Raw genomic sequence first — 27,105 nt, forward strand, 5'->3', positions numbered from 1 at the left:
CGTCCACGATTCGCTTGGTTTCATTCGTGGATCTCCGCTACGCGAACCACCTTTGCAATGGGCACTAACAGGCAGCAATTTCCTTGTGAGTAGTGTGACTATCCTTGTCATTTACAACATTATTATTGTTTGTGTTCCTGTAGCATTTGCTGAATATGACTCAATCATCGTGAATGCGGAGCAACGTTCTAGTCAGAGCTCCGAAGCTATGCAGGCGTTGCCCCTGCATCGTGCTGGGATGGGTGGCCGCCGTGCATGAAACCGGTGTTACAGGCTGGGACTACGTTCGGAGCAGCAAAGGGCAGTGCAGAAAAATACAGTCCATTGATGTAGAGCACTCCCCCGTCTGTACTATGCCTCCCCACATTCACCAACCCGCCCAGAGCGGCATGATTACTCGCGGTCAAATTAACTGTCCTCATCCCACAGTGGACCGGCAACAGGGCAGGACTGTATGTATGCAGAGGCAAATTAAGATGCAACGTTGAAGACATATTGAGGATAACCATTGTCTCTCAGAAGCAGGAGAAACATGAATAACAATGCCCTGTTTTTTTTTATTTACTTACCTCAAGAACACCACAACGATTGTCAATAATACTTATTTTTGTTGCAGCAAACGTCCTGTACTGGGATATTTGACCAATACCATCCATGCCTTGTTTCACTCGATGTGTTATGAGAGTGGAGTGCCCAGTGAAAAGCCACACCAGTGGATGTGGCGAGGGCGGGGCACACAAAGCTCCACACAGATTCAAGCATTCACTGCTATGCTGTCACCCACGTGCACACCTCGCAAACAAAGCAAACAACAACAACAACCTGGTAACCTCAGGCAGTCTCCAATCCAATAACCAGGTTCCGTACCTGCTTAGCTTCCTAGGCCCAATAACATCTGTCAAATTCAGTCAAATAATACTGCATGCTTCGATTTAAAGCTTTCGTGACTGTAGGGATTCATCTTCTTGGTTCTTTCGGTAAAGTCACGTAGAAGGGAAATAATAAAATAATAAAAATAAAAAAACAATTACATTCTCACGACGTGAGAACATTTGCTGTGGTTTTCACACCTGATGATGATCGCTTGTGTTGCAATCGAAACGTCACGAGACGCTGTCTCCCCGACAGACCTGGTCTTCACCTGAGGACGGCTGCTTGCGTTGTGGCCGAAACGTCGTGAGAATTATTTTATTATGTTTTATTTGTATTATTTTATTATTTCCCTTCTACGTGACTTTACCGAAAGAACCAATAAGATGAATACTGCATGTGTTGCCGCGCTTGTGCCGTTACGCCTCTCCGGGTTGTGCCGCGCGTTGTTTTGCGCGGTGTCCGACGTTTCGCTGCACGTTGCTGCGGGGCCTCTTCTTCGGGCGGCGGCGCTCGCTGAAACTTTAGGAGGCTGCTTCAGGAAAGCGAAGTTAAAGGAAAAAAAAACCGCGGCCAGTAACGCGATGCGAAAAGTCAGAGACATCGCGCCGAACAACCCGAAAGTTCATTTGGAGAGCTTGATCAGGTGATGAGAGTGGCATTGGCAGTCAGTCGGGTTGTCGGACTTGGTGCCCTTCAACCGTGGGAAAAGATAAAACCCACAACCCAGCTCACGCTGCCATGATAAGGCATTGTTCGCAAGCCCAAGTGCAGTTGCCAACTCTCCCACCAGATTGGCCACGAGTCTCTATCGGAATTGGCATCGTTCCCCCCCCCCCCCCCCCCGTTGACCATTTAAAACAATCCGGGAGATTTTAATAATATGCAATTACAAACAAAAATCCGGAATAGCTTCAGTTGGAGATGGCAACCCTCTGCCCCAAGACAACAATTCACACGAAGGTATTTATTTTACGGGAAATAAATTAGCATCTTAAAGACAAACATAATAATAACATCATGTTTCGATTTACAGCTTTCGTGACTGCAGGGATTCATCTTCTTGGTTCTTTCGGTAAAGTCACGTAGAAGGGAAATAATACAATAATAAAAATAAAACATAATAAAATATAATAATAAGATAAAACATAATAATAATAATAATAAGAAACGTCGTGAGAATTATTTTATTATGTTTCATTTTTATTATTTCATTATTTCCCTTCTACGTGACTTTACCGAAAGAACCAAGAAGAATAACATCATGCAAACATTACAACTGGATCCAATTACATTACGTAAATGTGGCCGTTTGTTAATGCAGCTTAGTAACAAGACGAGCTTAAAAAAAACCGCACGCAAATACACGAGGCCACCGCGTTGGCAAGCGGTGTGCAGTATGTACGGCGCCACGTCAATTGTGGCAAGGCCTCTAAAACACCAGCGTGAGAACGCACGCTGAGAAGTGAACATCAGCGCAGACCGCTCAAAATAAACGTTTAAGTGTCACACAAACACACGTCTGCCTGCACTCGAAGAGTGGTAAATGTGTATGCAACACACAGTGGCATCGCAGCGTGAGCAGCAAGTAATACAAAAAAAAACGTGTTGTACTTTGTATTTATTTTATTTAACCATTAATTGGAAAGCGTTTAGGTAGCAGAGCGTAACGTTTGCAAGCTGTGCACGACATATACATCTCTCTACGGCCGAGCGATCAGTTTGCGTTGCAACACGACAATTAATTAACGACAGAACGAATGGCACGACACGTTTAATGTTCAGGCCCGTATAATGGAGTAAACGCTATCCTGTTACAGCGCAACCAAACCGCTCTCAAAATCACGACGGCACGCAAATCCACGCCTTGCAACTGCTTTGTCCACATCTGAACGAGTAGTTGCACAGCACGGACACGTCCGACGTGGCTGAAGTCCATTCCGATGAAGCTCCCACGCCACGAGTTGTAACATCCAACAGTAGTCCGCGAATGAGCACGCAATACAACTCCGTGACTCTGGAATCGCAGAGCAGACCGCTTGAAGAAGAATAATAAAAAAAAACATCAACGCCTTAAACGTTGGGCCGATGAACCAACGTTGGTTGGACCAAACGGTATCAACCACATGCCAACTTTGACCCAACGTCACGCGTCCACTGGGAAATGTGAAATGAAGCAGTACATTATTTAAATAGCTGGCGCGTCATGAGACATTCCTTCATACTTATCGCAGGTGACCGGGTCAATATTCTGACAAGAACGGAAATTTTTCGATTTAAAGCTTTCGTGACTGCAGGGATTCATATTCTTGGTTCTTTCGGTAAAGTCACGTAGAAGGGAAATAATAAAATAATAAAAATAAAAGATAATAAAATATAATGTTATTATGTTTTAAAAGAAAATTGCACTACGTTTTATTTTTATTATTTTATTATTTCCCTTCTACGTGACTTTACCAAAAGAACCAAGAAAAATAACGGAAATCTCTCTCGTCCCAAGTTTGTCACCTGGACTCGCCAACAACAACAACAAAAAGCACTCTCATGACCGATTTTATGTGTTTGTCTTCATCCGTTTGAGCGTGGCATCATTCAACACGCTGCTCGCTTCCAGTAAAATGTGCGTCGGAAAGATCGACTGCCTCTTTTCCCTTTCCGACGCAAACGTCGCTTTCCACGGACGCCGTTCGCGCGCCGTTTAATGGCAAACGCACGGATTTATCGGAAGAGATTTGGCAAGCAGCCGGCTATGCAACCGCCCGAAACCGGTTGCAGAGACTTACACGTACAAGCGATTCAGCTGCAATGCAACCGAGCTGGGGCGCAACCGATAGCACAGAATGTGGACTAAATAATGAATGCAGGCGGCGTGCGTCAATGCACCAGGGGAACTCTTGGGCATTACGTCCAAGATACCTCTTCATCCTCTGGCCTCTGTTGGTAGAAAGATACAACACTTTTGGAACACCACCAAAACACAGTTACATTTCTCGGGTACCGCGCGACAATGAATACGACACTGCGGACAGCATGACGTTGAATTCCACTTCACAGTTGTGCGGAATCAATCGCATAATTTGTGTGCATACATCAGAGTGTATTGTGAAATATCTATTTAAAGTCCATGGCTTTGGAAACTAAGCTAACATCGAATTGTTTACTTGCTCCACGCCAGAGAGAGTGCAGATACAGACAGATGTTTAAAGCGCCACACGTCACAACGAATGCATCTGTTGTGTTGTTGTTAGTGGAGAAAGAAGTCATGGCGTGCGATTTGGCACTAACAGTTTGCTGGCTTTGGGGTCAGCTTTCAGGGCAGGACAACAACTTCAGTGATGCCAAACGCCAGCAAGCCAACATCCACTGACCTTTGTACAAAAACAAAGGTCATTGTGATCTGCACGTGCCTTTTACAACACTGCAATTGTACTTCTGCTGTAACACTTCATTTGTTTTTATCATGCATTGTGTATCGGGACATTCACATGTCCATGATTTAACTCAACGATGCTTACACGAAGTGATAAATAAATCACATTCTGCTCCGTATCTCCACTTAATATATTATTACTCTCTTCACCTCACAGACGCCTGCTAACCAGCAGGATCTGTTTAAGCGTGTTTAGTCTGTTGTCCTTCCCCCACACCTCCGATTAGCACGATTGGCTACGTGCGGTGCGAAAGAAGTTCAACGTGCAAACGTACCAACAGTGGATCAGTTTTGTCCTTTCTCGGGCTCATCAGCCAGGGCCAAGGATGCGAAGCAAAATATATATGGTATGCTACATGCTATTGGCGAATGCCCCCTCTGTAGACAATAGCTCAATACACAAAAAACATTATATATCTATATTCTTGGTTCTTTCGGTAAAGTCACGTAGAAGGGAAATCATAAAAATTAAACAATAAAATTCTCACGACGTTTCGATTGCAACACAAACAATCATCAGGTGTGAAAACCACGGCAATAAATTTTGAAAAAAGTTCCTGTGGTTTTCACACCTGATGATGATTGCTTGTGTTGCAATCGAAACGTCGTGAAAATTGTATTGTTTTATTTTTATTATTTCCCTTCTACGTGACTTTACCGAAAGAACCAAGAATATAAATCCCTGCAGTCACGAAAGCTTTAAATCGAAAAATTATCTATCGAGCTCAGCAAGCGCTGCAGTGAGGCACATGTATTTATCTTGCAACAGAGCTATGTATATTTTTTATATATACAGCGATACATTTAACTTAAGTATGGTGACAGCTCGGTTTATGCAGGATTACGATTCAAAAGCTCACGTTAAGAGACATTGAGCGTGTGTATATATACATTCACGTGACACTAATTATTACAATAACATGCTGCAGAATTGATAACTATACACAGATACACTAACAATAATTCACGCATCCTAACTCCTGGCCAACAACACAATTCAAGCTGCTAGGAAAGCTACCCGGACTTGGGGCCTGCGCGAGTGAACAGGATAAGGACCGATGTTCCCGCACCTCCGATTAGCATGGTTGGCTACGTAGGGTGCAAAAGAAGTTCAACATGACATACTTACCTGGTCATGAGAAACGACTGAGTTGCCAATCAATGTATGGAATGTGTCCTCGACCACGTACATGTGTTTGTGTGTGTAAATATAAGAATGTTTGACCCTTTCTGGCAATAAAACAGGTGTTGTTTAGAGGTTAAAACACCAAACAGAAACCTTGTACAAGGAATCCTGTCTGCATGAACTACACGGACTCGTGGTGAACATGCAAATAAAGAAAACACGGCTTTCGACGAGGCTCTAAAGCCTAAAGGAAGCCGTCTGGTGTGGACCAATCAGTTTCAAAGACAATGCATCTACTGACAGAGCATGTTGTTTTGTTTGCATGTTCATCACAAGTATATGATGTGTAATTTTCGATTAAAAGCTTTCGTGACTGCAGGGATTCATCTTCTTGGTTCTCTCGGTAAAGTCACGTAGAATGGAAATAATAAAATAATAAAAATAAAACATTATAAAATAATTCTCACGACGTTTCGGCCACAACGCAAGCAGCCGTCCTCAGGTGAAGAACAGAGTCTGACTGTCTTCTCGACAGACCTGTTCTTCACCTGTGGACGGCTGCTTGCGTTGTGGCCGAAACGTCGTGAGAATTATTTGATGTTTAATTTTTATTATTTTATTATTTCCATTCTACGTGACTTTACCGAAGGAACCAAGAAGATATGTGATGTGTGTAAAACTTCATTGGCACCGTACGTAGCCAACCGTGCTCATCGGAGGTGCGGTGAAAGGACAACTAACTAAACCCACTTGCTGTACTGCCAACTCCTGGCCGCTTCACGTCCCAGGGAGTTCGTGAGCTTCACAAACCGACGTGACCCACCAACATGCGCATGCACAATGTGATGTAACACAGGCATGCACCGCCGTGGAGGAGATGGAGTGATGAATTCAGAGCGTGTGCATGCGTTAGATGGATTGTGACATCGCGGGATCGTGAGAGATTGCGGCTGCTTAGGGAGGCGTTCATCCAGCAGTGGATTGACCAAGGCCCGCTGATGATGATGATGATGGAATTGTGGGGCCAGCAGATGCATCAACAGTCCACAGCGCACACCTCTGAAAAGAGCGCTAAGTTTGGCATGCGCTGCTGCGGCTGCAAAATTGATTTGACAAAGACAAAGCCACTGTGACTAAGCAGAGCAGGGGCGATGAGAGATGGAAGCCTTTGGGAGGGGGGAGGAGGAAAGAGAAAGCGAACGTTAGCGCTAAGAGTGATTGTCTCACACACACACAAGCGTGCAGTGCATCAATTATCATCTCTTCTCCCTCTAGCCCATCAACTGCTTACTCCCTGCCCCCCCCCCCCGCCTCCCAGCTACGACCAGGCCTAACCCCACTAACACTACCCCTACCACTAATCACTACCCCTATCACTATCCTACCCCTATCACTACCCCTACCACGAACCCTATCACTACCCACAACCCCTCCCACTACCCCGGTCCCAACTGCGATCACTTTCCCGCACCTGCGTATCGCGCGGTGGCCTACGCACGGTGCAAAAGAAGTTAATCATACATACGACCCCTCCTAAACCACTCCCGCATGCTCTCCTGTCACCATAACCCCACTCTATCTCAACCACGATCGTCTTATGTGCAATATTAGAATTTCTGCAAAGCACCTTGGAATAAGGCGCTACGTAAGTAAATATATCTAATACAATCTGTATGTAGGAGGTTCTGGCCACCGAAGACCAGACCCCGCGTGCGTTAATGATCATCAGCAGGGCCAGCGAGCGCCGTCGCCTCTTCACGGGCGAGAGTGTGCCCGCAGGCACGCCGAGCAGGTGCCGTGGAATGAACGCGCGTTGCTGCTGGACGCGACGAGCTGCACGGCACGTCGTGAACACATCCCCCCGTCCGTGCGGGGGATACCAAAAACAAAACAAACAAAATGGAATAAAATGTGAAAGGCGCTCGAAGGAACCCCGACCGAATATAAGAACCCCGTTGAACCGTGCGCGCAGCCAGCGGGCACTTTTAAAAAGCCGCGTGGATTTTTCTCCGGGTCCTCCGGGTTTTTTCTCCCTCCGCGTTTAGAATCAACGGCGCGTGTTTTAGAGGATTTGGCTGAGATATATTTCCACGCGATGAGCCCACTTCGTTGAGCTATCATTCGTGATGGCCAGGTCGCTTCTGAAAAAAAGAGCTGTGTAGCTTAGTGGGCCTTACCTGGTAAAATAAAAAAAAAACTAATGTTTTATATTCTTTGGGTCTTTCGGTAAAGTCACGTAGATGGTTCAAAGGAAATGATCATCTATCTACGTGACTTTACCGAAAAACCCAAAGAATGTGAATTCCTGCAGTCACGAAAGCTTTAAGTCACTAATGTTTTAGTTTTAAGTGTGCAAATGAGCAACACCCGACGACGAAATAAAAATTGTTTCGAGGAAACTTTTTCCCCACGTTTCGATTTAAAGCTTTCGTGACTGCAAACGGGCGTGCCGTGTGGGCCGTGTACACCAAACTGAATTGCAGGTCTCCCGTCAAAATTCACCGCTGTGCAAAGCCCCCCCCTCCCCCACGTGGATCGGCAAGGGGGCAGGGAACGCAATCACTTTAACCACGCGACGTTAACGCACAAGAGTTAATTCATTTCCGATTTGTTTTCTCATCTTCCACGTGGGATAAGAAAAAAAAAACTGGAGTGTTTCGGGAAAGCCCATCGCGGCAAGCGAGAAAATGACACCGCTGTAAAATCCACACAGATGAGTTCGTGAACACAATCTCCTTCCTGCCATCTTCTGTTCACCTTTCCGCCTCGCAGGTGTGAGAGTCTGAAAGCACGTGGCAATTCCACAGACTCGCTTTCGAAGTTCTGCCCCTACAAGAACGCATCGTTTGCCCACACCTCCAGATTGGCATGGTTGGCTTCGTACGGTGCGAAAGAAGTTCAACACACGTCCTGTTATGTTCACGTGATCAAATAATTACCGTTAGACAAATAATTTCACCTCGGTTGATTGTTGTTGTTGTCGATGGGAATGTCGTTCACGATCAAATTATACTTTTGGAAGTTGTCATTTTTTAAAAAAAAGTGTCTTCTGGGTCCTGACGTGGTAAAACGACCGCCTTCCTTCCTTGCGGGACCTCGTGGTATCATCCTCCCCATGCGTTCACTGCGCTTCTAACGAAGAGCGGCGCGCGTTCATTCCACAGGTCACCATCCATCCATGGACATTCGCAACTTCATTAACTGCGTCCGTCATTCGAGTCAATAAGACCTCGTGTTATTTTGACAATCTCGTTGGTATTTTGTCCCCACATCATCATTTGACATTTAAATAGCATCCACCACCCATGCAGTGCACCTAGAGGTACCATGATTATACTAGTCATTGATTACACTCATTCGCTACACCATGCCATATGACAAGATCAGCATGTTATCTGCATTATTTGTACACAAATGATTCATACACGCACAATCCGACTCCCGTGTACCGTCTCGTGTAAAAAACAAACCGCAGTTGCTAAGCAAAAGGCCCCATGGAGGAAACAGTGAAGTCGGCAGCCATAAACAACACTGTCGATGTTGAACACTGTGTGGATGAGCGAGTGGGTGAGTGTTGTGATCTACAGTGTGGTGGTTGAACACCTTGGATGAGTGAGTGGGTGAGTGTTGTGATCTCCAGAGTGGTGGTTGAACACTGTGTGGATGAGTGAGTGGGTGAGTGTTGTGATCTCCAGTGTGGTGGTTGAACACCTTGGATGAGTGAGTGGGTGAGTGTTGTGATCTCCAGTGTGGTGGTTGAACACTGTGTGGATGAGTGAGTGGGTGAGTGTTGTGATCTCCAGTGTGGTGGTTGAACACCTTGGATGAGTGAGTGGGTGAGTGTTGTGATCTCCAGTGTGGTGGTTGAACACTGTGGATGAGTGAGTGGGTGAGTGTTGTGATCTCCAGTGTGGTGGTTGAACACTGTGTGGATGAGTGAGTGGGTGAGTGTTGTGATCTCCAGTGTGGTGGTTGAACACCTTGGATGAGTGAGTGGGTGAGTGTTGTGATCTCCAGTGTGGTGGTTGAACACTGTGTGGATGAGTGAGTGGGTGAGTGTTGTGATCTCCAGTGTGGTGGTTGAACACCTTGGATGAGTGAGTGGGTGAGTGTTGTGATCTCCAGTGTGGTGGTTGAACACTGTGGATGAGTGAGTGGGTGAGTGTTGTGATCTCCAGTGTGGTGGTTGAACACTGTGTGGATGAGTGAGTGGGTGAGTGTTGTGATCTACAGTGTGGTGGTTGAACACCTTGGATGAGTGAGTGGGTGAGTGTTGTGATCTCCAGTGTGGTGGTTGAACACTGTGTGGATGAGTGAGTGGGTGAGTGTTGTGATCTCCAGTGTGGTGGTTGAACACCTTGGATGAGTGAGTGGGTGAGTGTTGTGATCTCCAGAGTGGTGGTTGAACACTGTGTGGATGAGTGAGTGGGTGAGTGTTGTGATCTCCAGAGTGGTGGTTGAACACTGTGGATGAGCGAGTGGGTGAGTGTTGTGATCTGCAGTGTGGTGGTTGAACACTGTGTGGATGATTGAGTGGGTGAGTGTTGTGATCTGCAGTGTGGTGGTTGAACACTGTGTGGATGATTGAGTGGGTGAGTGTTGTGATCTGCAGTGGGGTGGTTGAACACTGTGTGGATGAGTGAGTGGGTGAGTGTTGTGATCTGCAGTGGTGGCTGAACACAGTATGAGATGAGACGAAACAATCAGTCTGCTAGGCCGAGTCCTCTCATCATGGGTGTATTAACCAATGAGTGGAAGTTCACCGGAAAAGTGACCATTATAGTACCGATATAAAGGTGATAAGGTGCCCGATTGCCAGTGAGTGACTGCAGCGAATCTCCCGAGCGCCGTTAGCGGAGGAATCAATAAAAAAAAATCTCATCAACAACACCGTTGCGTGGATAATGTGAACCGGTACCCAAAGACACTGGGATTCAAGCCGTCGGGCTCTTGCAAGCGAACGCGCCATCCCACAAGCGAACCACGAAGCAGCCGATGCACACCGATTCTTCACGTAAACAACAAGGCGGTTGCGGAAACGGATAACGACAGATTGACCGTGATATTGCGAACACGAAACCTACGCCGATTAACTTTGAGCCACGTGGTTTTGATTTCCAAATTTATTTAAATTACAGGTGCCCCCCCCCCCCCCCAGATCATCGTTTAATACAAAGCATACATATTTACCTGTAATAGTGCCATCTAGTTCTCCCCACGTTCCTCCCTGCTGCTGCTGCACAATTTAACGTGGGATATAAAAAATAAAAATTGCGTCGGGTTATAAACAGAACACGTCCTGCGTTATAAATGCGACTCGTTATAAGGAAGCGTGTTTTAAAAACAATTTTTTATCGGTTTCATCATCACGACCAGCTATCACAGAAGTCCAATGCTAACCGACCAGATTTGGTGAGAGCAACGGCAGGAATATTTGCAAGGAAATAAACAAATATCTGGTTATGCGAGTTTCTTTTTTTCTTCTGGTACGTGTCCATTCCATTCAAAAGCACATTTTTTTGCTTTACCTCTGGTGCGAATGTACAGTAATAAGAATGACCTGTAATAAATCAGAGAGAGAGAGAGAGGCTTGCTTAAATGGAAGGTCAGCAACTCATTACCGCGTGGGAAGCTGTGCCAGCATGGTCCGGACAAATACTCAATAATAACCACGATCGCCATGTGCAATATCCACACACGTGCAGCAGGGAACTCCATCACGAATGCAACTTGCGGGACAGGAATACCATTAGCACATGCCCTTTTTGTATGAGGAGGCTCCGTGTTTAAAGGGAAACAAATGGTGTTAAAATGACTAATGCTGCTACACGCTGGATAATTTGACAACAACCCTTCACATATCTACACTAAGTCCATAATGGCCACGGTCGAAAGTGTGCGTGAACTTTTGCAAATAAACAAAGCGTTGGATCAAAAATATTAGCCCACGTGGGTTTTTTTTGTTTGACCGTCACTTGCATTTTTTTTTTCAGAAAGTCCACAGTGGTTCAGCGATTGGTAAATTTAAAGTATATATATTTTTTTGTTGGCAAAGCTTAAAACGTGTGTTGGAGAGTGCCCACGGTTAAAACTACAAGAGCTTTTCATTATTTTTTTTTTGGGGGGGGGAAGGGGTTGGTGGGGGGGGGTCCTTTAGCAGAGTGATGAGAGAAGATACAGTTACGATAGTGCAAACACATCAACTTCTTAATTTCTTACGTAGGCTTTCACAACCAAACATCATGATTGGTTTCTTTTGGGTTGGGTCGTCGGGGGGTAGAGTGTGTCATATGCTCTCCTCCACCCGACGCAAGCAATCAATAAAAGTGTCGCGAGAATCAAACACAGCCACGTGTAATCCCGCATCGTCATCACCACCACCAGCGGTGGTTGTCGAAGCGGCTGTTGTTGTTTTTGAGAGTAACAACCAGCATCATCAGGTTGTTCACACGAGATCCAAGCACGTCCGATTCAAGTGACACTTTTATCGATTGGCCATCTTGTGTCACGTGGTTGAGGGTATAACAACACACATTTTGACACACGACCTAACCCCGAAAGAAACCAATTACGAATCGCATCCACTTCTGGTCATAACGTTCAGCACGACCGCGTAGTTTTTCGCGGTTGTGCCATAATAGCTCTCCGAAGCGTTTACGGGGTTTGCCCCACCTTGTCCGACGTTTCACACCACACGCCACACGAGGAACCAAATTCGGCTCGCCGAGAAGCTCCCAGCAAGTGTGGCGAAACGTCGGACATCGCCCCAAACGACACGCGGTAGGGCGTGACGCGAAAACATGTCAGAGCGCCACAACATTCGGTGTTATATCAGGAAGAGTACATTGCTGATTGTGTACACATATACAGTACTGGGAGGGAGGGGGAGGGGGGATTACATGTAGGTTTATTACAACAGGGTTTAAGACAACGTACATTCATATAAACGTGCACACGTGCACACACACACACACTTCAGTTCCACCACAGGCATATATATGCCCCACATAAAAAGACGATACTTTGGTTAAAAGATCCACGAGACGGGGCGTTGGCCTCAACACCCAGCAAATTAATTTACGACTTTAAAATAAACTTTTTGACGCTAAAAAAAAATTCATAGAATTATAAAAATCGCTTGTCCACCGGCCGAATGCAAATTGCTCAATTAAAAACTTTTGACCGTGAGCTTCGGGGAATATCGGCAGAAGATCTGACCCGATGTAAAACGACTCTCCTCCTGGCGACGACCGTGCGGGCGGTACACATTCCCAGGGCTAACGCCTGAACAGAACATTCATCGACGGATATACAACACACAAGAGGCATGTGCATTGTGTTACGCATGGCCTGCCTCCGATCAAGAGGGAGTTTTCAGGGGGGGGGGGGGGGGAAATAGACAATGAGAGACAGAGCAATGTGCACGTGCGTTTCTCGAATATGCGCTAAAGCTTGGGAAATACATTCCACGTGGTTGAATCTTGAATTTCACCGATCAAATTGCCATTTTCCAACGACAGCTCAAACGAGAACTAACAAAAAATATATAAATTACCGACCGCAAATAAAACTTCATTATAAAAAAAAAACACACAACTCCAAGCCATAAAATAAAAATACGTTGCTAAACGAGTCTCGAGATAAACAGCAGGCGGGCCTTTCTTGTAAATAAATGTAATCTTTTCGCGGCGAATATAAATCCGCAGAGTCTCTCTCTCTAGGGCAGAATCTGTCACCTGCGACGTGAAACAGCAAGCGCCGACTCCGTGTCTTCCACGCTCGCTCGCCACTCCGCTCGGTCACCTAATCCAAGTATTGTTCCCCGCCCGCCGGTCACTTCCCACATTACACTCATCCACATGGTCCTCCTTCCCAGGCATCTTCCAAGCAGGCCGCTCATCCGCTTGGATTCCCGAGCCGCGTTCACTACCACGTCCATTTCCACACGCATGAGCGCCCTCCACCGGGGCCGTTCGCCGAATCCGCGTGTTCCAACAACGCTTTTCGATTGTCGAATTTCACGTCGGCCAAGTGAGTAAGTCCTCCGCGAGCATTCCGGTTGGGCGCACGTATCAAACCGAACGCATCCCGTCCCTCCACTTCCACGTCGTAATCGGCGCAACGCAATGAATCCACGTGCTCTCCCGAATGAGAGCTTCTGTCTTCGCCCTGCAAATTAATCCACGGCAACGTTCTCCTGCGCGTCGGTAATCCGGCTTGTCGTGACTTTGGCTCCACCGCAACGATGCGCCGTGCCACGTGCCACGCCCGGCCTGGGGCGGGTTCAGTTGGCGTACGTGTGGTAGAAGGCCGCTTTCACCTGCTCCACGTGGTGGCAGAGCTTGATGGCAGGGCCCAGCTTGAGGTCCATGCACTCCTGCACGGTGGGGAGGGTCAGCAGTAGCAGCGCTTGGCCGTCGATCTCCTGTGCGTGAAAGAGACAAGAGATGAAATACTGGAGAGAGAGAGGTGACTGCATGGGGGGTGGGTGGGTGGGCGGGTTTTGGTTGGTCCAGCTCATGGAAAAGAGGCCCCATCAATGCATTCGTAAGAACAGATACACAGGGAGGAGACGAGATATATATATACGAAGATAAGACAGGCACAATCCTCAAAACAATGGATCGAATCATCTGCCACGATCAATGCACTGCTGGATGAAGGCCTCCCGATGTCGTCGCAATGCCTCAGGATCCTGCGACATGCGAATCCACCAAGGGGGCCTGCGCACGAGCAAATTCCCTCGCTCGAGCATCCCCACTGGATGACCCCTGGGATCCATTCCGTTCCTCGGCTGCCACTCCCGTCATTAATCCCGCCCGTTGGCCCTCGCCCCTCAGTCACGACACTCACGCCTCCCGCCAGAGCAGCAACCCCCGCTAACTCTTTTCTCAACAGGCCGAGCGGCGATAACAGCGACGTTCTCCCTCCCCCGCGCTACACACGCCACGTCCCGCCACGCCGGAGGAGACGAAGCAAACCCCCCCCCACCCTGCTGGCGAGGAAGTCTCGGGGGGGGGGGGGGGGGGAGTGGGGGGGGCACCTGCTCGTGGAAGACCTTGGCGAGCGGCGCGCAGTCAGTGGAGCGGATGAACCTCACGACGTCCGCCACGCTCCACTTCAGGGGGTTGCTCTCCAGTCGGAAGCCGGCCTCCGACCTCTTCCCCGCCGCCGCTCGCGATGCCGCCTCCTCCTCCTCCTTGCCGAGGGCCGACCGCTTCCCGCGCTTGCCGTGCTCCTCTTCGTTCTCGTCCAGCGGCGAAGTGGTGGCGGCTGCCGCTGCCTCGGCGGGGCCGGAGCCGTTACCGGAGCCGGGACCGGAGCCGGAGCCAGATCCGGAGCCGCTGCGCGAACCTTTCCGTTTCCGGAGCAAGCGCTGGAGCGGGGGCGGCGCGACGAGCGTGGGGATCTGGGGCCGGGTGTTGATGCGCAGGGGCGGCACCCGCCGGGGCGGGTCGTCGGGCGTGCGGGGTCGCGCCGCCAGGCTCGACGTCTCGCTGCTCGCCGTCTCTATCGTGTCGTCGTCGTCGTCCTCTTCCTCCTCTTCATCAACGTCGTCGTCCAAGTCGACGCTGTTCTGCAGAGAGAGGCGGAGGAACGGAACGACTCAAGGCCTAGCCCCTCCCACCCCGGCGTTGGTTGCGTGAACGCGATGAGTGGCGGGGGAGTGCTCACCGCAGTGCGTTTTAGTTTAGTCGGCGATCACTCCCGAGCGGACAAACATCACCAAGCATGGCGATGGATGCGGCCAAGCGCCGAAGACAAAAGCACCGAGTGGCCGTTACGAGACTAAGTTAACGAGCCCGGCTAGAGATGCAGACCGAGATCATTGAGTGACATGATCAGAGGCTGCAGTGCACTGAAGACTAAACAATTTACCAACGAAAAAGGTCGACTAACTTTTTGACAGCTTCCATCAAGTAGACCAGGGGTTGGCAACCTGCAGCTCCGGAGCCGCGTGCGCCTCTTCATGGACAGCTTCGTGACGCGCTGTTTATGAAGGACCACCATCTCGGATTCACCACACAGTGCATTGCGGCTCTAGAAATATTGAGCTTTTTACCGAATTCAAAAAAATTGTCTCTTCTTGTTATCTTGCTTGTCGACCCCTGGACAAGACTGAGATAATCACTTGATGAAACCCAAACACCGTGACTTGATAAACATTGCACGGGCTGTCATCGACTAGACTAAGACAAAAAAAACTCAAATCCTGACTAAATTAACACTAGGGCTGACCTTTGGAAGTACTGACCCCTGCTTTGTTCAGACTCTGACTACTGATAACACAACGTGACCGAGGATAAGTCTGAACCCCGGTAGACTGATTACACATCTGACCGTTGGAGGAGAGCCAACCCGACAAATGTGGACGATGGCGAAGATAGCGGTGGTGACGGTGGTGACGGTGGTGACGGTGGTGACGGTGGTAACGGTGGTGACGGTGGTGACGGTGGTGACGGTGGTGACGGTGGTGACGGTGGTGACGGTTGCGGTGGTGGCAACGGAGATGGCGTTAGTGGCGGTGGTGACAACCGCGGCGGTAGTGGTGGTTACGGTAGTGGTGGTTACGGTAGTGGTGGTTACGGTAGTTACGGTGGTGGTGGTGGAGGAGGTTGTGGCCTAGGCAGTTACCTGTGGGGACCCGGCGGGGGTGCTGTCTATGGATGTCCGTGCCTTCCGCGTTCCCCTGCGCCGTCCCCGCGTCTCCCGGGTCTTCCCGGGCGCCCCCGTCTCCTCCTCCGCGCACAGCGGCGCTGCCGCCACATGCTTACCCTTCTTCTTGCCATAATAGTGCGCTAGGCGTTGCCATGGCAGGGGGGCAGAGGTGGAAGGGAACAATGAGAAAGATTCTTAACAGACCGTCGCGGCAAGTGCTGTCAGCGAGCACCTATGGAAGTTCGACACGGCAAACGAGGGGCAGATGGTGTGGCCAGCACCATGCCGGGGACAGCGATGTTTACACAATCACGCCAGGTACTCATTTGAGGCTGGGTCGACCTAGGGGAGGCCCAGGACCGGTTCAGATGAACGTCACTGGTGTTGGCCATGAACAGATCAGCAAGCAACTTGCTGTACTTCTAGCAAATGGTTACATATAATTCCTGTTTGTGAAGAAGCGTTAATATACAGAGGCTCTGTGCTATCACAAGACAGCGGCAGCAACAGACAGCTCCAGAGCAAGGGTAGTCGGTGAGAGGTGACAGCATCATTGGCTGCACCACGGCCAATGCGGTATCTGCTTTTAATTATAATTTATTTGACGATGAAAGTAATGGGTGGCTGTCCGGCTCGACAGGTTGTTGTTATTGATGGTCAGCGTGCTGCCCCCTCTGGCACACACTGGCTGTCACGCAATCGATTTTTCCTCTTTTCTTTAATTTAATCAGACCACATGACGCAGGCAAGACAGATGAAGGAAGGGGCGTTCCAAAAGCCTGGCTGTGCCAGGAAAGAAAGAGCAAAGAAAAATGTTCACTTCCGCAGAAAGACAGTCGCGCGCGGCACGGATGAGAGAAGGTGCAAAGATTAGAAGTGGGCAGCGGAGGAGGAGGCTGCTGGGTAGGTCAGAGGTCAGAGCGCAGAGCCGGCACCGCTGAGATCCTGGGTACGAATCCAGTCAGCTACCTGTGACTAAACAGCATTAGCTTCTGTAGACCATTCTCCACAACAGGGTGGGGAGGGGCTAATGGGCATCGGTGAGGTGAGATGTTAACTACCTCGCCTGGTATACAGGAGGACGTGGGTTCCATCCTGACCCTTACACATATATTTGGAGTTTGCGTGTCTCTCTCTCTCCCCGTGGTCACGTGGATTTTTTCTCCGGGGTCCTCCGGTTTTTCCCTCCACATTTACCAACATACATTTAGAGTATTTGGTTGCTATGAATTTCCACATGAGAAGCCACTTTGTTGATGTGGAACTTTTTGCACCGGATGTAGCCAACCATGCAAATCGGAGGTGCAGGGGAAGGAAAACAAACTAAACACAAAAAGCAGTTCCAAAGAAATGAATTTTCAATCTAGATTTAGTGGCTTGCTAATATTAGAAAGAAGAACGTTCCAGACAGCGCGTGATGCGGTGACCGTCTTGTTTGGTGGCCAGCCAAAAGCGGCTCCTGCGAGGATGAGCGGAGTTTGCGTGATGATGGTTTATGCCCATTGACCAGAGGAGCATCTTCATGGGGACTGTGATCGCGGAGGGAGGCGAGGGGGGGGGAGGCGAGGGTGGGGGAGGGGAGGGGTGGGGAGGGGTGGGGAGGGGAGGGGTGGGGAGGGGAGGGGTGGGGAGGGGAGGGGTGGGGAGGGGTGGGGTGGGGAGGGGAGGGGTGGGGAGGGGTGGGCTGGGGAGGGGAGGGGTGGGCTGGGGAGGGGTGGCCTGGGGAGGGGAGGGGTGGGCTGGGGAGGGGTGGGCTGGGGAGGGGAGGGGTGGGGAGGGGAGGGGTGGGGAGGGGAGGGTAGGGTGGGTAGGGTAGGGTAGGGGAGGGGTGGGGAGGGGAGGGAGGCGAGGGGCGGGTAGAGGGAGGGGAGGGTATGGGGCTCACTGTATCGGGTCTTGGTGAGGTTGGAGCACCGCTCGGGGCAGACGTCCGACACGGCCGTGGGGCCGAAGAGCACGGGGCAGCACTCGAGGCGGACGCACACCCAGCGGCAGAACTCCGCCACCTTCTCCGCCGAGTGCACCAGCTCCACGGTGGCGCGGTAGCTCTTGCCCTTGTACCTTGCAGTGCAATCGGCAGCCGTGGGTGGGGTGTGGGTGGGTGGGTGAGTGGGTGGGTGTGGGTGGGTGTGGGAGGGTGTGGGTGGGAGTGGGTGGGAGTGGGTGGGTGCGGGAGTGGGTGTGTGTGTGTGGGTGGGTGTGTCAGTGGGTGGGTGGGTGTGGGTGTGTGAGTGGGTGGGTGGTGGTGGGTGGGTGGGTGTAGGTGTGGGTGGGTGGGTGTGGGAGTGGGTGAGTGTGGGTGTGGGAGTGGGAGTGGGTGCGAGAGTGGGTGGGTGTGGGTGGGTGGGTGGGAGTGGGTGCGAGAGTGGGTGGGTGTGGGTGGGTGGGAGTGGGTGCGAGGGTGGGTGGGTGTGGGTGGGTGGGTGGGGGTGGGTGGGAGTGGGTAGGTGGGTGTGTGAGTGGGTGGGTGGGTGTGTGAGTGAGTGGGTGGGTGGGTGTGGGAGTGGGTGGGTGTGGGTGGGAGTGGGTGGGTGTGTGTGTGTGGGAGTGGGTGGGTGGGTGTGTGTGTGTGAGTGGGTGGGTGGGTGTGAGTGGGTGCGGAAGTGGGTAGGTGGGTGTGAGAGTGGGTGTGAGAGTGGGTGTGAGAGTGGGAGTGGGTGGGTGTGGGTATGGGTGGAAGCGCACGGGCAAGTTTGTGTGGGGTGTGGCAGTGAGATTAAGTTGGTGTAAGTAGGGAGAGATATAAACGAACACATTCCGTGTCAAATAAAACCGCACGTACAGACACACAGAGGGGCAATTGGTGCATTAGCAATGAGGGTGAGAGTAAGTCAGGAAGCTGCATTTCCAGCAAATGATGCACTCGCTTATCAAACTGTGCATGGGGGTGATGAACCGCGCATTTGCATGTGAATGAGAGCATACGAGAGCGAGCGTACACGTGTGTGCATCTATATGCATGCCCCTGTAAGTGGGTGTGCATGCGCAGTATAAATATGAGTCCACGTATGCACGCTCGTGTGAGTAGTCACGGGAATTTGGGTGTGTGGAGACAAAAGGTAGCCAAGAGACGTGGCACTGGCCACCTTGTGTGCCTGTATTGACCTTAATAGGTGCTCGCTAACTGCACCGGCCTTGACAGTCTGTTCAAGGGGATGTATGTTGAATTTCTTCCGCACCTTACATAGCCAACAGTGCCAATCAGAGGTGCTGGGGGAAGTACAACAAGCTAAACGCAAAAATCATCTCTAAAGAAATGTGTTTTCAATCGATATGGTTTAAGAGCGGGCGGGGGGTGTGAGCGGTGGATCTTCGTGTGTCTGCGCACGTACGTTACCAACACACAAATGCACATGGTATGAAAAGTATGAAAAAAAAAGAAGAGGTTTACCCTTTTTGATTGTTCGCTATTTTGATTGTTCGCTATTTTGATTGTTCGCTATTTTGATTGTTCGCTATTTTGATTGTTCGCTATTTTGATTGTTCGCTATTTTGGCGTTGTTCTCAGCTCTGACACTGGTGGCGAGACTAGGCCCTAAAGAAGGCCGTCTCTGATGTAGGCCAATCAATTGTCCAAGACAATGCCATCTATTACCAGAGCATGTGTTTGGTTGCATGTTGACCACAAGTACGTGTGCTCAATGCAGACATATATTCCTTGCAAAAGGGTTTCTATTTGGTGTTTAACACTCTTGCGACCACGTAAACAGAACATGACGAACATGACGAATTGGCCACGTTCTGTTGACGTGACAACCCTAACTAGTTGGCTGTGTCGGGTGGTGGCGGGTTTTAACGACACATTTATATATTTACGCGATCCAACCCAAAAAAACCTCTATTATGGATCTGAACACCTGTTTAATTGCGAGAAAGGGAAAACCCCCCTATTATTATTTATTTTTTCACGCATTTATTTTTTCACACGAATGCACGCGTGTGTATTTGCCAGTCTCCGGGCCTCACTTGGCTTTGAGCGTCTCCTTGTGTCCGCCCCAGCGCCCCTCTACGTTGTGCTGCACCTCGCGCAGCATGCGGCTCGGCTTGTAGGCAGCGTTGATCAGCAGGGACAGCGCCTGTCACACCGCACCACCACCACAGCCACCCGCTCAAGCCCCGGCACGCCCAGGGGAACCGGTCGCCACGGCAACGACCACCCCCGCCCCCCCCCCCAGCTTTGTAGAGGCACCATCTTTCCCGTCACGTTCCATTGGGGAGCTCTCCAAGGCAAGAAGTGTCGCCCCCCCTCCTTCCATCCCCCCACCCCATAACCCCCCACACCCCCCTCCCCCCACAACCCCCTCTTCATCCCCCCACCCCATACCACCCCATCCCCCCCTCCTCATCCCTCCCTCCCTCCCCCTGACCAATTGTTCAGCCGTAGTGCGATTAAACTAAACTATGAAACTATTAACATTTTACCAGGTAATGCCCACCGAGCTATGTAGCCGTTTTTCAGAAGAGACCTGGCCACAAATTATAGTAACAGCCATACGCCACGAAGTGACGGTGATGTCACCACTGCGCTTGTGCCAGGCTAGGTTCCCATGACAAGACAAAGACCCCCCCCCCCATTATAGCTTCAACAGACTGTAGGGTCAAGTGCTGTTAGTGAGCGCCCATTAAGGCCGACACGGCACACGAAGGGGTGGGTGGTCAGCACCACGCCCGGCCGTCTTTGTCTCACTATTGGTGACATTTCCACACAGCAGCAGCTACTCATTTCAGGCTGAGCCGACCTCGGGGAGGCCAAGGACCGGTTCAGATGATCGTCACCGGTGTTGGCCATGAGCGGCGAATCGAACTCAGTTCGCCGGGTTCGTAGCGGAGCGTAGCACTAACCGCACCTCCAATTAGCGCGGTTGGCTACGTAGGGTGCGAAAGAAGTTCAACATACAAACATACATAATCGCTACGCTACCGCTCCCCTACGACGCACACGTGTGCGGGCGCCGTGGTGAGCCGGCGACGATCGTGTCTGCGCGTGGACGCACCTCCCGTAGCACGGCTACGCAGTTGCCAGGACCCACGGACTGCGGAAGCTCAGCGATGCGACCCTTGTTCAGGTAGCGGCCCGAGAAGCAGCGATGGTTGAAGAAAATCCGAGGGCAGCAGTACTTGCCAATCCCGGTGCCTGCGCACAGGACAATCGATTCCCTCGATTAGCATTCGCGATTAGCACCTCCGAGTAACACGGTTGCCTACGTACGGTGTGGAAGAATTTCAACACACATACAAAGACATGGTGAGCACCAATCAAGGCCGGCAGACATAGACAAAGAATCCCCGTATAGCCTGAACAGACTGTTGGGGGTAAATGCTGTTAGCGAGCAGCTATGAAGGCCGACACAGCACACAAGGGGGTGGGTGGCCAGCACCACGCCCGGCCGCCTTTGTCTCCCTAGTGGCGATGTTTACACACTGCACCAGGTAAACATTTCAGGCTGAGTCGACCTAGGGGAGGGCCCAGGACCGGTTCAGATAATCGCCACTGATGTTGGCCACGAGCGGGAATAAAACTCGGGTTGGTGGGTTTCGCACCGCAGCGCGACGCTAACCGCCGCACAGATACATCCCCACAGAGACACACGCGTAAGCACAAGGACAAACACACAGACGTCAATACGCTTGCACAAAGACACACGGACGGAAACAAAAACGGCTACCCGTGTCTGACGCGTGAACCGTCAGGTCTTGGGCCTTTGGCTCGTCTTCCGTGGCCACGCTAATGGGTAACCTGCAAAAAATAAAAACAAACCACAATGCCCAAGTCAACAAGTGTGCCAACGGACTAGAGGCTACACAGAACACGATAGCAAATACTGGACAGTCACGTTAAACGCAACACTATCAGTCTTAGGGTAAACCATGCGACAAGATTGGAAGCACAGAGTTCTAACAGAACTCTTTGCCAGAACACCACAGGACTTGTTATGCACCGTAAGTACGGGACTTTGGCCTATAACGATATCAATAAATAATCGTCAGACATCTCTCGCCAGGTACAAACTCAAAATAACTAATTTGTCCATGACTTTATGAACTTCCAGGAGCATGTGTTAAAGCGCGGATGAGTCTGATTTTGCTGATGAGGCTCTGGGCTAGAGTTTGGCTGCATAAACAAATTCTATCTGAAACCATTGGTCCAGAAAGCCCATAGAGGCTGATGAACTAAAATGTGGTTGATTTTACACTGAGAGGTGGCCTTTATTTAAGTTAATCATAGACAAGCAAGAGCAGGCATTGTTGGCAGGCTATCTCAATAGAAGGGGGGTGATGGCGAAATGGGCGAGACTGGTGAAGGAATATCAGGCGAAGAAAAAAGTCACCCGAGATGAAAGCACCACAGATATGGAGCCATGAGATCGGCTCTTGTGCAAGAGTGAGAGAGAAAGATGGTGATGGCATGGGAGAGGTTTTCATCCAGCAGTAAAAAATGTGTGCATGATGATGATGATGTCAGTTATGTCGCAATGTAGATATGCACGGAATCGGGGCCCCACCCCTGCTTGATTTGATATTCAAATATTTAATTTGTTAATTAATTGCAATCATTGATAGCACTTTCAGTGGCTGCAAGGGTCACCCAAAACTACTGCACAGAGCACACAGGAACATCATCTATTCTCACATGCACAGTTCAATGTACACCTCCGACTAGCACGGTTGGGTAACGTACGGTGCGAAACAAGTTCGACACACGTACACACGTGGGCACGCGCGAGCGGCCTCACGCGCACCGTTCAGTCCGTGACACACCGTTCACATTACATGCCCGTGATCCCTTCATGGGTCAGTACCCACACCCCCCCCCCACCCCCCGTGGAGACTACGCAGAAGCAAAGCTTCCTCTGAGCAGTGGGGAGTCTTAATCCCCATTCTCACGTCCACGCAGCAAGTGTCTTGGCCGGGGGATTTGCGCGGAGCCGGTAGCCGAGTCGGCGCGTGTCCGCATGGGGGAAACTGGAGATGTCAGACATTCTCCTGACCCCTTATGAGTGCAGGCAGTCTGGTTGGGAGGGTTGCCACCCTCTCAAGCACAAAACACCAGGATATACCAAAAGTCAGAGTGATTTCTTTCTCAAAATGTACAATGTGCCGGTGCTCATCTCCTTGCACACGGCCCTGAGCGGCAGACATTCCACATTCCTGTGGCGAGGGCGAGTCTCTCCATTGGACACCCGCCGATGACTACCCCGCCACAGCGGTGGACATTCCACATTCCTGTGGCGAGGGCGAGTCTCTCCATTGGACACCCGCCGATGACTACCCCGCCACAGCGGTGGACATTCCACATTCCTGTGGCGAGGGCGAGTCTCTCCATTGGACACCCGCCGATGACTACCCCGCCACAGCGGTGCTGCTTAAGTGACGACGAGCAGCGTCAACCCACAACCACCACCGCCACCCGGGTCCCCAGATCGTCATCCCCTCCCCCGCCCCTCCCCCGCCCCTCCCCCGCCCCTCCCCCGCCCCTCCCCCGCCCCTCCCCCCAGTTGAGTGGGACACTCGCGGAGGAGGGGAGAACGACGTGTGAATTACGACGTTTCAGGCAATGGACCTTCTTCATTTCAAAGGGCCATTGCCAAAAATGACACCTGCTGTGTGTATATATACATTGTTTCCTTTCAAGGCAGCGTCATTGACAGATGCATCGAGTGTTTCGTGAACTGCACTTGCGCCCCCCTTGCCAATGCAGCAGCAGCAGCAAATAATATGTTCAAGTGGAAACGCATTGTCTTGAGCGGTGTTATGTAGCAGTACTATATTACTATCGTCCTCACTGCAAGGCAACCGACAAAAAAGCAGGACTTTGAATGGTCTTGGGAAGACTTGCACATTCCACGTGAATATGAACGCGAATTCCGCCGCACGGTTGCAGCCTCAACGCCAGGTGAGGCAGCAACCGTGGCGAGCTGGAGAAGCGGCAACTTACTGTTTCTCCGGCTGCACGACGGCAATCTTTTTCTGAGCTGGGACTGCAAATACAAGAGACAACACAGGGGGTGAGCGGGCGCTCGCTCGCTCGGCGTGCAAATCAACACGCTCACGGCGCTCAGGGGGAAACGCCTCTACAAGCGATCGCGACGCTGAATTCCGCCGGCCGACGCGTCAGCAGTTCATTTATTCTCATTTGCAGTGCTTAAGGGGGGTGGGGGGGGGGGTGAGCCTGTGCCGCATGGGCTAACAACAGCCCAGACAGCCCGCACAGCCCAGACAGCCCGCACAGCCCAGACAGCCCGCCACAGCCCGTAACAGCCCGCCATAGCCCGTAACAGCCCGTAACAGCCCGCACAGCCCAGACAGCCCGCCACAGCCCAGACAGCCCGCACAGCCCAGACAGCCCGCCATAGCCCGTAACAGCCCGCAACAGCCCGCACAGCCCAGACAGCCCGCCACAGCCCAGACAGCCCGCCACAGCCCGTAACAGCCCGTAATAGCCCGTAATAGCCCGTAACAGCCCGCACAGCCCAGACAGCCCGCCACAGCCCGCACAGCCCGCCACAGCACGTAACAGCCCGCACAGCCCGCGCGTACCCCTTCCGCATACATTTTCTGCCCTCGCAGCTCGTGCGAGTCACAGAGTCGCGGATAATCAATCCGCGGCCGTTAATTACGTTGTCTACAGGCGGCGAACCACAGGCGCAGCGTTGTTTTATTCTGCGCAGCTCTTTGTCAAGTAACTTCGGACGTACAATAGGGGGTAGGGGAGCAGGGGAGGGGTAGGGGAAGAAGAAGGATGGGGGAGGGAGGCGAGCAGCAGGGAAGCTTACAGATGGCCTTGGTGGGCAAGCACAGGGGGTAGCCGTTGGTTTCACACCAGCCCACTGGGAAGATGTCCATAGACTCCACGTCCACAATGCAGTCTGGTAGAGGATTCTTCAGACCTGGGTAGCGACACGGTCACAGGTAAACTACTAATACTAAAACTAAACTATTTTATTTTTTATTTTACCAGGACCAGGTAAGGCCCACTTGAGCTAAGTAGCTCTTTTTACAGAAGCGACCTGCCCACAAATAATAGCTTTAACGAAGGCGGCTTATCACGTGGAAATTTATAGCAGCCAAATGCTCTAAAAGGCACGGTGATTCTAAATGTGGAGGGAAAAACCGGAGGACCCGGAGAAAAATCCACATGACCACAGGGAGAAAATGCAAATTCGGCAGGCGTCAGGGTCGGGATCGAACCCACGACCTCCTGCGTACTAGGCGAGAGGGTTATCGTCTCACCACGCCGGCGTCCCAGGTATGCAAAACTTACAAATATTCCGCCAAGCACCAAGACCAGGCACAGGACCTTCTGTTCGTCTGCCTTTGACCGACGGCCTTTCCATCATGGAGAAGAAGCGACGAGCTCGGCTTGTGCGCAGGTGCTGGATGGATTGTTGCATTACAAGACCGAGAGATATAGCCGTGGCGTGGAGAACATTTGTATGTCTGTAGAACTTCTTACGCACCGTACGTAGCCAACCGTGCTAATAGGAGGTGCGGAGACCAATGGGAGGTGTGGGGACTTCAACCATCAATGGGAAGATCTTGGCTTACGGTAATGCCGCTTAGCAGCAACGAAACGTGAGAATGGTCAAATGCACCCGGACGTGAATATGTGACAAAGGACAGAAACTGTAATTAACTACAATGACAGTTACAGATGGTGCAATAATTAATGCGAGCACTTGCCTCAACAGTCTGTGAAGGCAATACGGGGAAGACCTTTGTCTTTGCATGTGTGCGAGTCGTGTGCCGGGTTAGGCTGCGTGACAGCCCCTGGGCTGATGCTTTGCGGGGGGCGGATCGATCGACGCACCTTCCAAACGCAGCCAGACAAGCCTCCCGCGCACGCGCACCACGGAAGCCACGCAGATCTCAGACGGCTGCAGGGGATTGGCCGCCTCCAGCCTCATGCCTTCCTGGAACTCGTGCTCCTGCGCCATCCATCCGCATCCGCACACGGGGCACACAAGCAGGACACGTCACGGGCGACCATTCGTCTTGGCGAGAGCGGTAGTAGCAGCGGTGTCGTCAACCTTGGCAAAAACCCCATGCAGCGCTAACCCGATAGATTGGCACCGTTACGGGCTCCGCTACTAACAGGGGCATTTCCAAAAAACACCACCACCAACGGGATCGGCGCCAACTCCGTCGCCGCCACGGGACACGGGAGTAGCGGCGCCGTGTTGGCCGTTATTGCGTTGTTTAAACGATTCGTGAATTTGGCAAATTCCCGAGGGAAGAGATTTTAAACGGCCGTGATGGCATGGCGACGCGGCCGCGCTCGGCTGGGAGGGACTCACGGCAGGGAAGCGGTGGAGTGGCGCAGGCTCGGCACCGCAGACCTTCAGGTACTCAGCCCAGTCAAAGTCGTGGCTGCTGAAGCCTGAGGAGGGGCGGGGGGGGGGGGGGAGAGCCGGAGGTCTCGTTACAGCCAACGAACGCAGCAGGGACAACGTCGATAACAATAATTTTTTAATATCGCCTGATGAGGCTGGTTGCAATCGCCAGCGAAACATCGCAGTAACCGAAGTGTAAATGGTGTGGGTTTATACTAACTGGCACGTTTTGGTTTGTGACAAACCTTACCGATTGACTGTGTCGGGTGGTGGCGGGTTTAACGACACATTTATATTTACACAATCTGACCCAAAAAAAAACTTCATTATGGATTATAATAATATTTTAAAAAAACTGTGTGCAACGAGATGCGATGCTTGATAGGAAAGTCTGAATAGAGCAATGATTGAACTTGACAAAGCTGTGATTTTTACGCGTGGTCTTCTGAAGATGAAAAGGCACTGGATAAAATGATGTTCCAAGGATCTTATCCTTGCCCAGAAAACAATGCTCTTTGTCTTTGCTACCCAGACCCGGGGCACACATCACTTCATTGTCACTTGGACCTACTTTCCTTGCGAGAGATTCTTTAACTGTGGGAACGTTCAGAGGGCACTGGGAGTTAGGTCTGGTTATTGTGGATTTATCCATGGCTTTTCTGGACTTTTGAAATTAGTTTCAATCATTA

General features: G+C 50.9%; 2 protein-coding genes across 3 annotated transcripts in view; both read right to left on the bottom strand.

Moving 5' to 3' along the window:
• Positions 1 to 6,872: 6,872 nt before the first annotated feature.
• Positions 6,873 to 12,188, bottom strand: LOC144729951 (uncharacterized). Its single transcript, XM_078610379.1, has 3 exons — positions 12,099 to 12,188; positions 9,837 to 10,134; positions 6,873 to 9,783 (listed from the first exon to the last, which is right to left on the bottom strand). Exons 1-3 carry the CDS (start codon positions 12,186 to 12,188, stop codon positions 9,008 to 9,010), a joined length of 1,164 nt encoding a protein of 387 aa, XP_078466505.1. The 3' UTR covers positions 6,873 to 9,007.
• LOC144730030 (scm-like with four MBT domains protein 1) overlaps positions 10,535 to 27,105 on the bottom strand; it is a 76,007-nt gene continuing 59,436 nt past the window's right edge. For both annotated transcript variants that reach the window (XM_078610499.1, XM_078610500.1), the window contains exons 10-20: positions 26,381 to 26,463; positions 25,894 to 26,011; positions 24,860 to 24,973; positions 24,022 to 24,064; positions 21,752 to 21,822; positions 21,080 to 21,219; positions 20,052 to 20,161; positions 17,971 to 18,146; positions 16,062 to 16,225; positions 14,470 to 15,003; positions 10,535 to 13,851 (exon numbers count right to left, since the gene is read on the bottom strand). In XM_078610499.1, the coding sequence (XP_078466625.1) occupies positions 13,711 to 13,851; positions 14,470 to 15,003; positions 16,062 to 16,225; positions 17,971 to 18,146; positions 20,052 to 20,161; positions 21,080 to 21,219; positions 21,752 to 21,822; positions 24,022 to 24,064; positions 24,860 to 24,973; positions 25,894 to 26,011; positions 26,381 to 26,463 (1,694 nt within the window). In that variant the 3' untranslated portion in view covers positions 10,535 to 13,710. The remainder of the gene's footprint in view (positions 13,852 to 14,469; positions 15,004 to 16,061; positions 16,226 to 17,970; positions 18,147 to 20,051; positions 20,162 to 21,079; positions 21,220 to 21,751; positions 21,823 to 24,021; positions 24,065 to 24,859; positions 24,974 to 25,893; positions 26,012 to 26,380; positions 26,464 to 27,105) is intronic.

This window comes from Lampetra planeri, chromosome 34, assembly GCF_965212315.1.
Source record: "Lampetra planeri chromosome 34, kcLamPlan1.2.h2, whole genome shotgun sequence".
Lineage (NCBI taxonomy): Eukaryota > Metazoa > Chordata > Hyperoartia > Petromyzontiformes > Petromyzontidae > Lampetra > Lampetra planeri.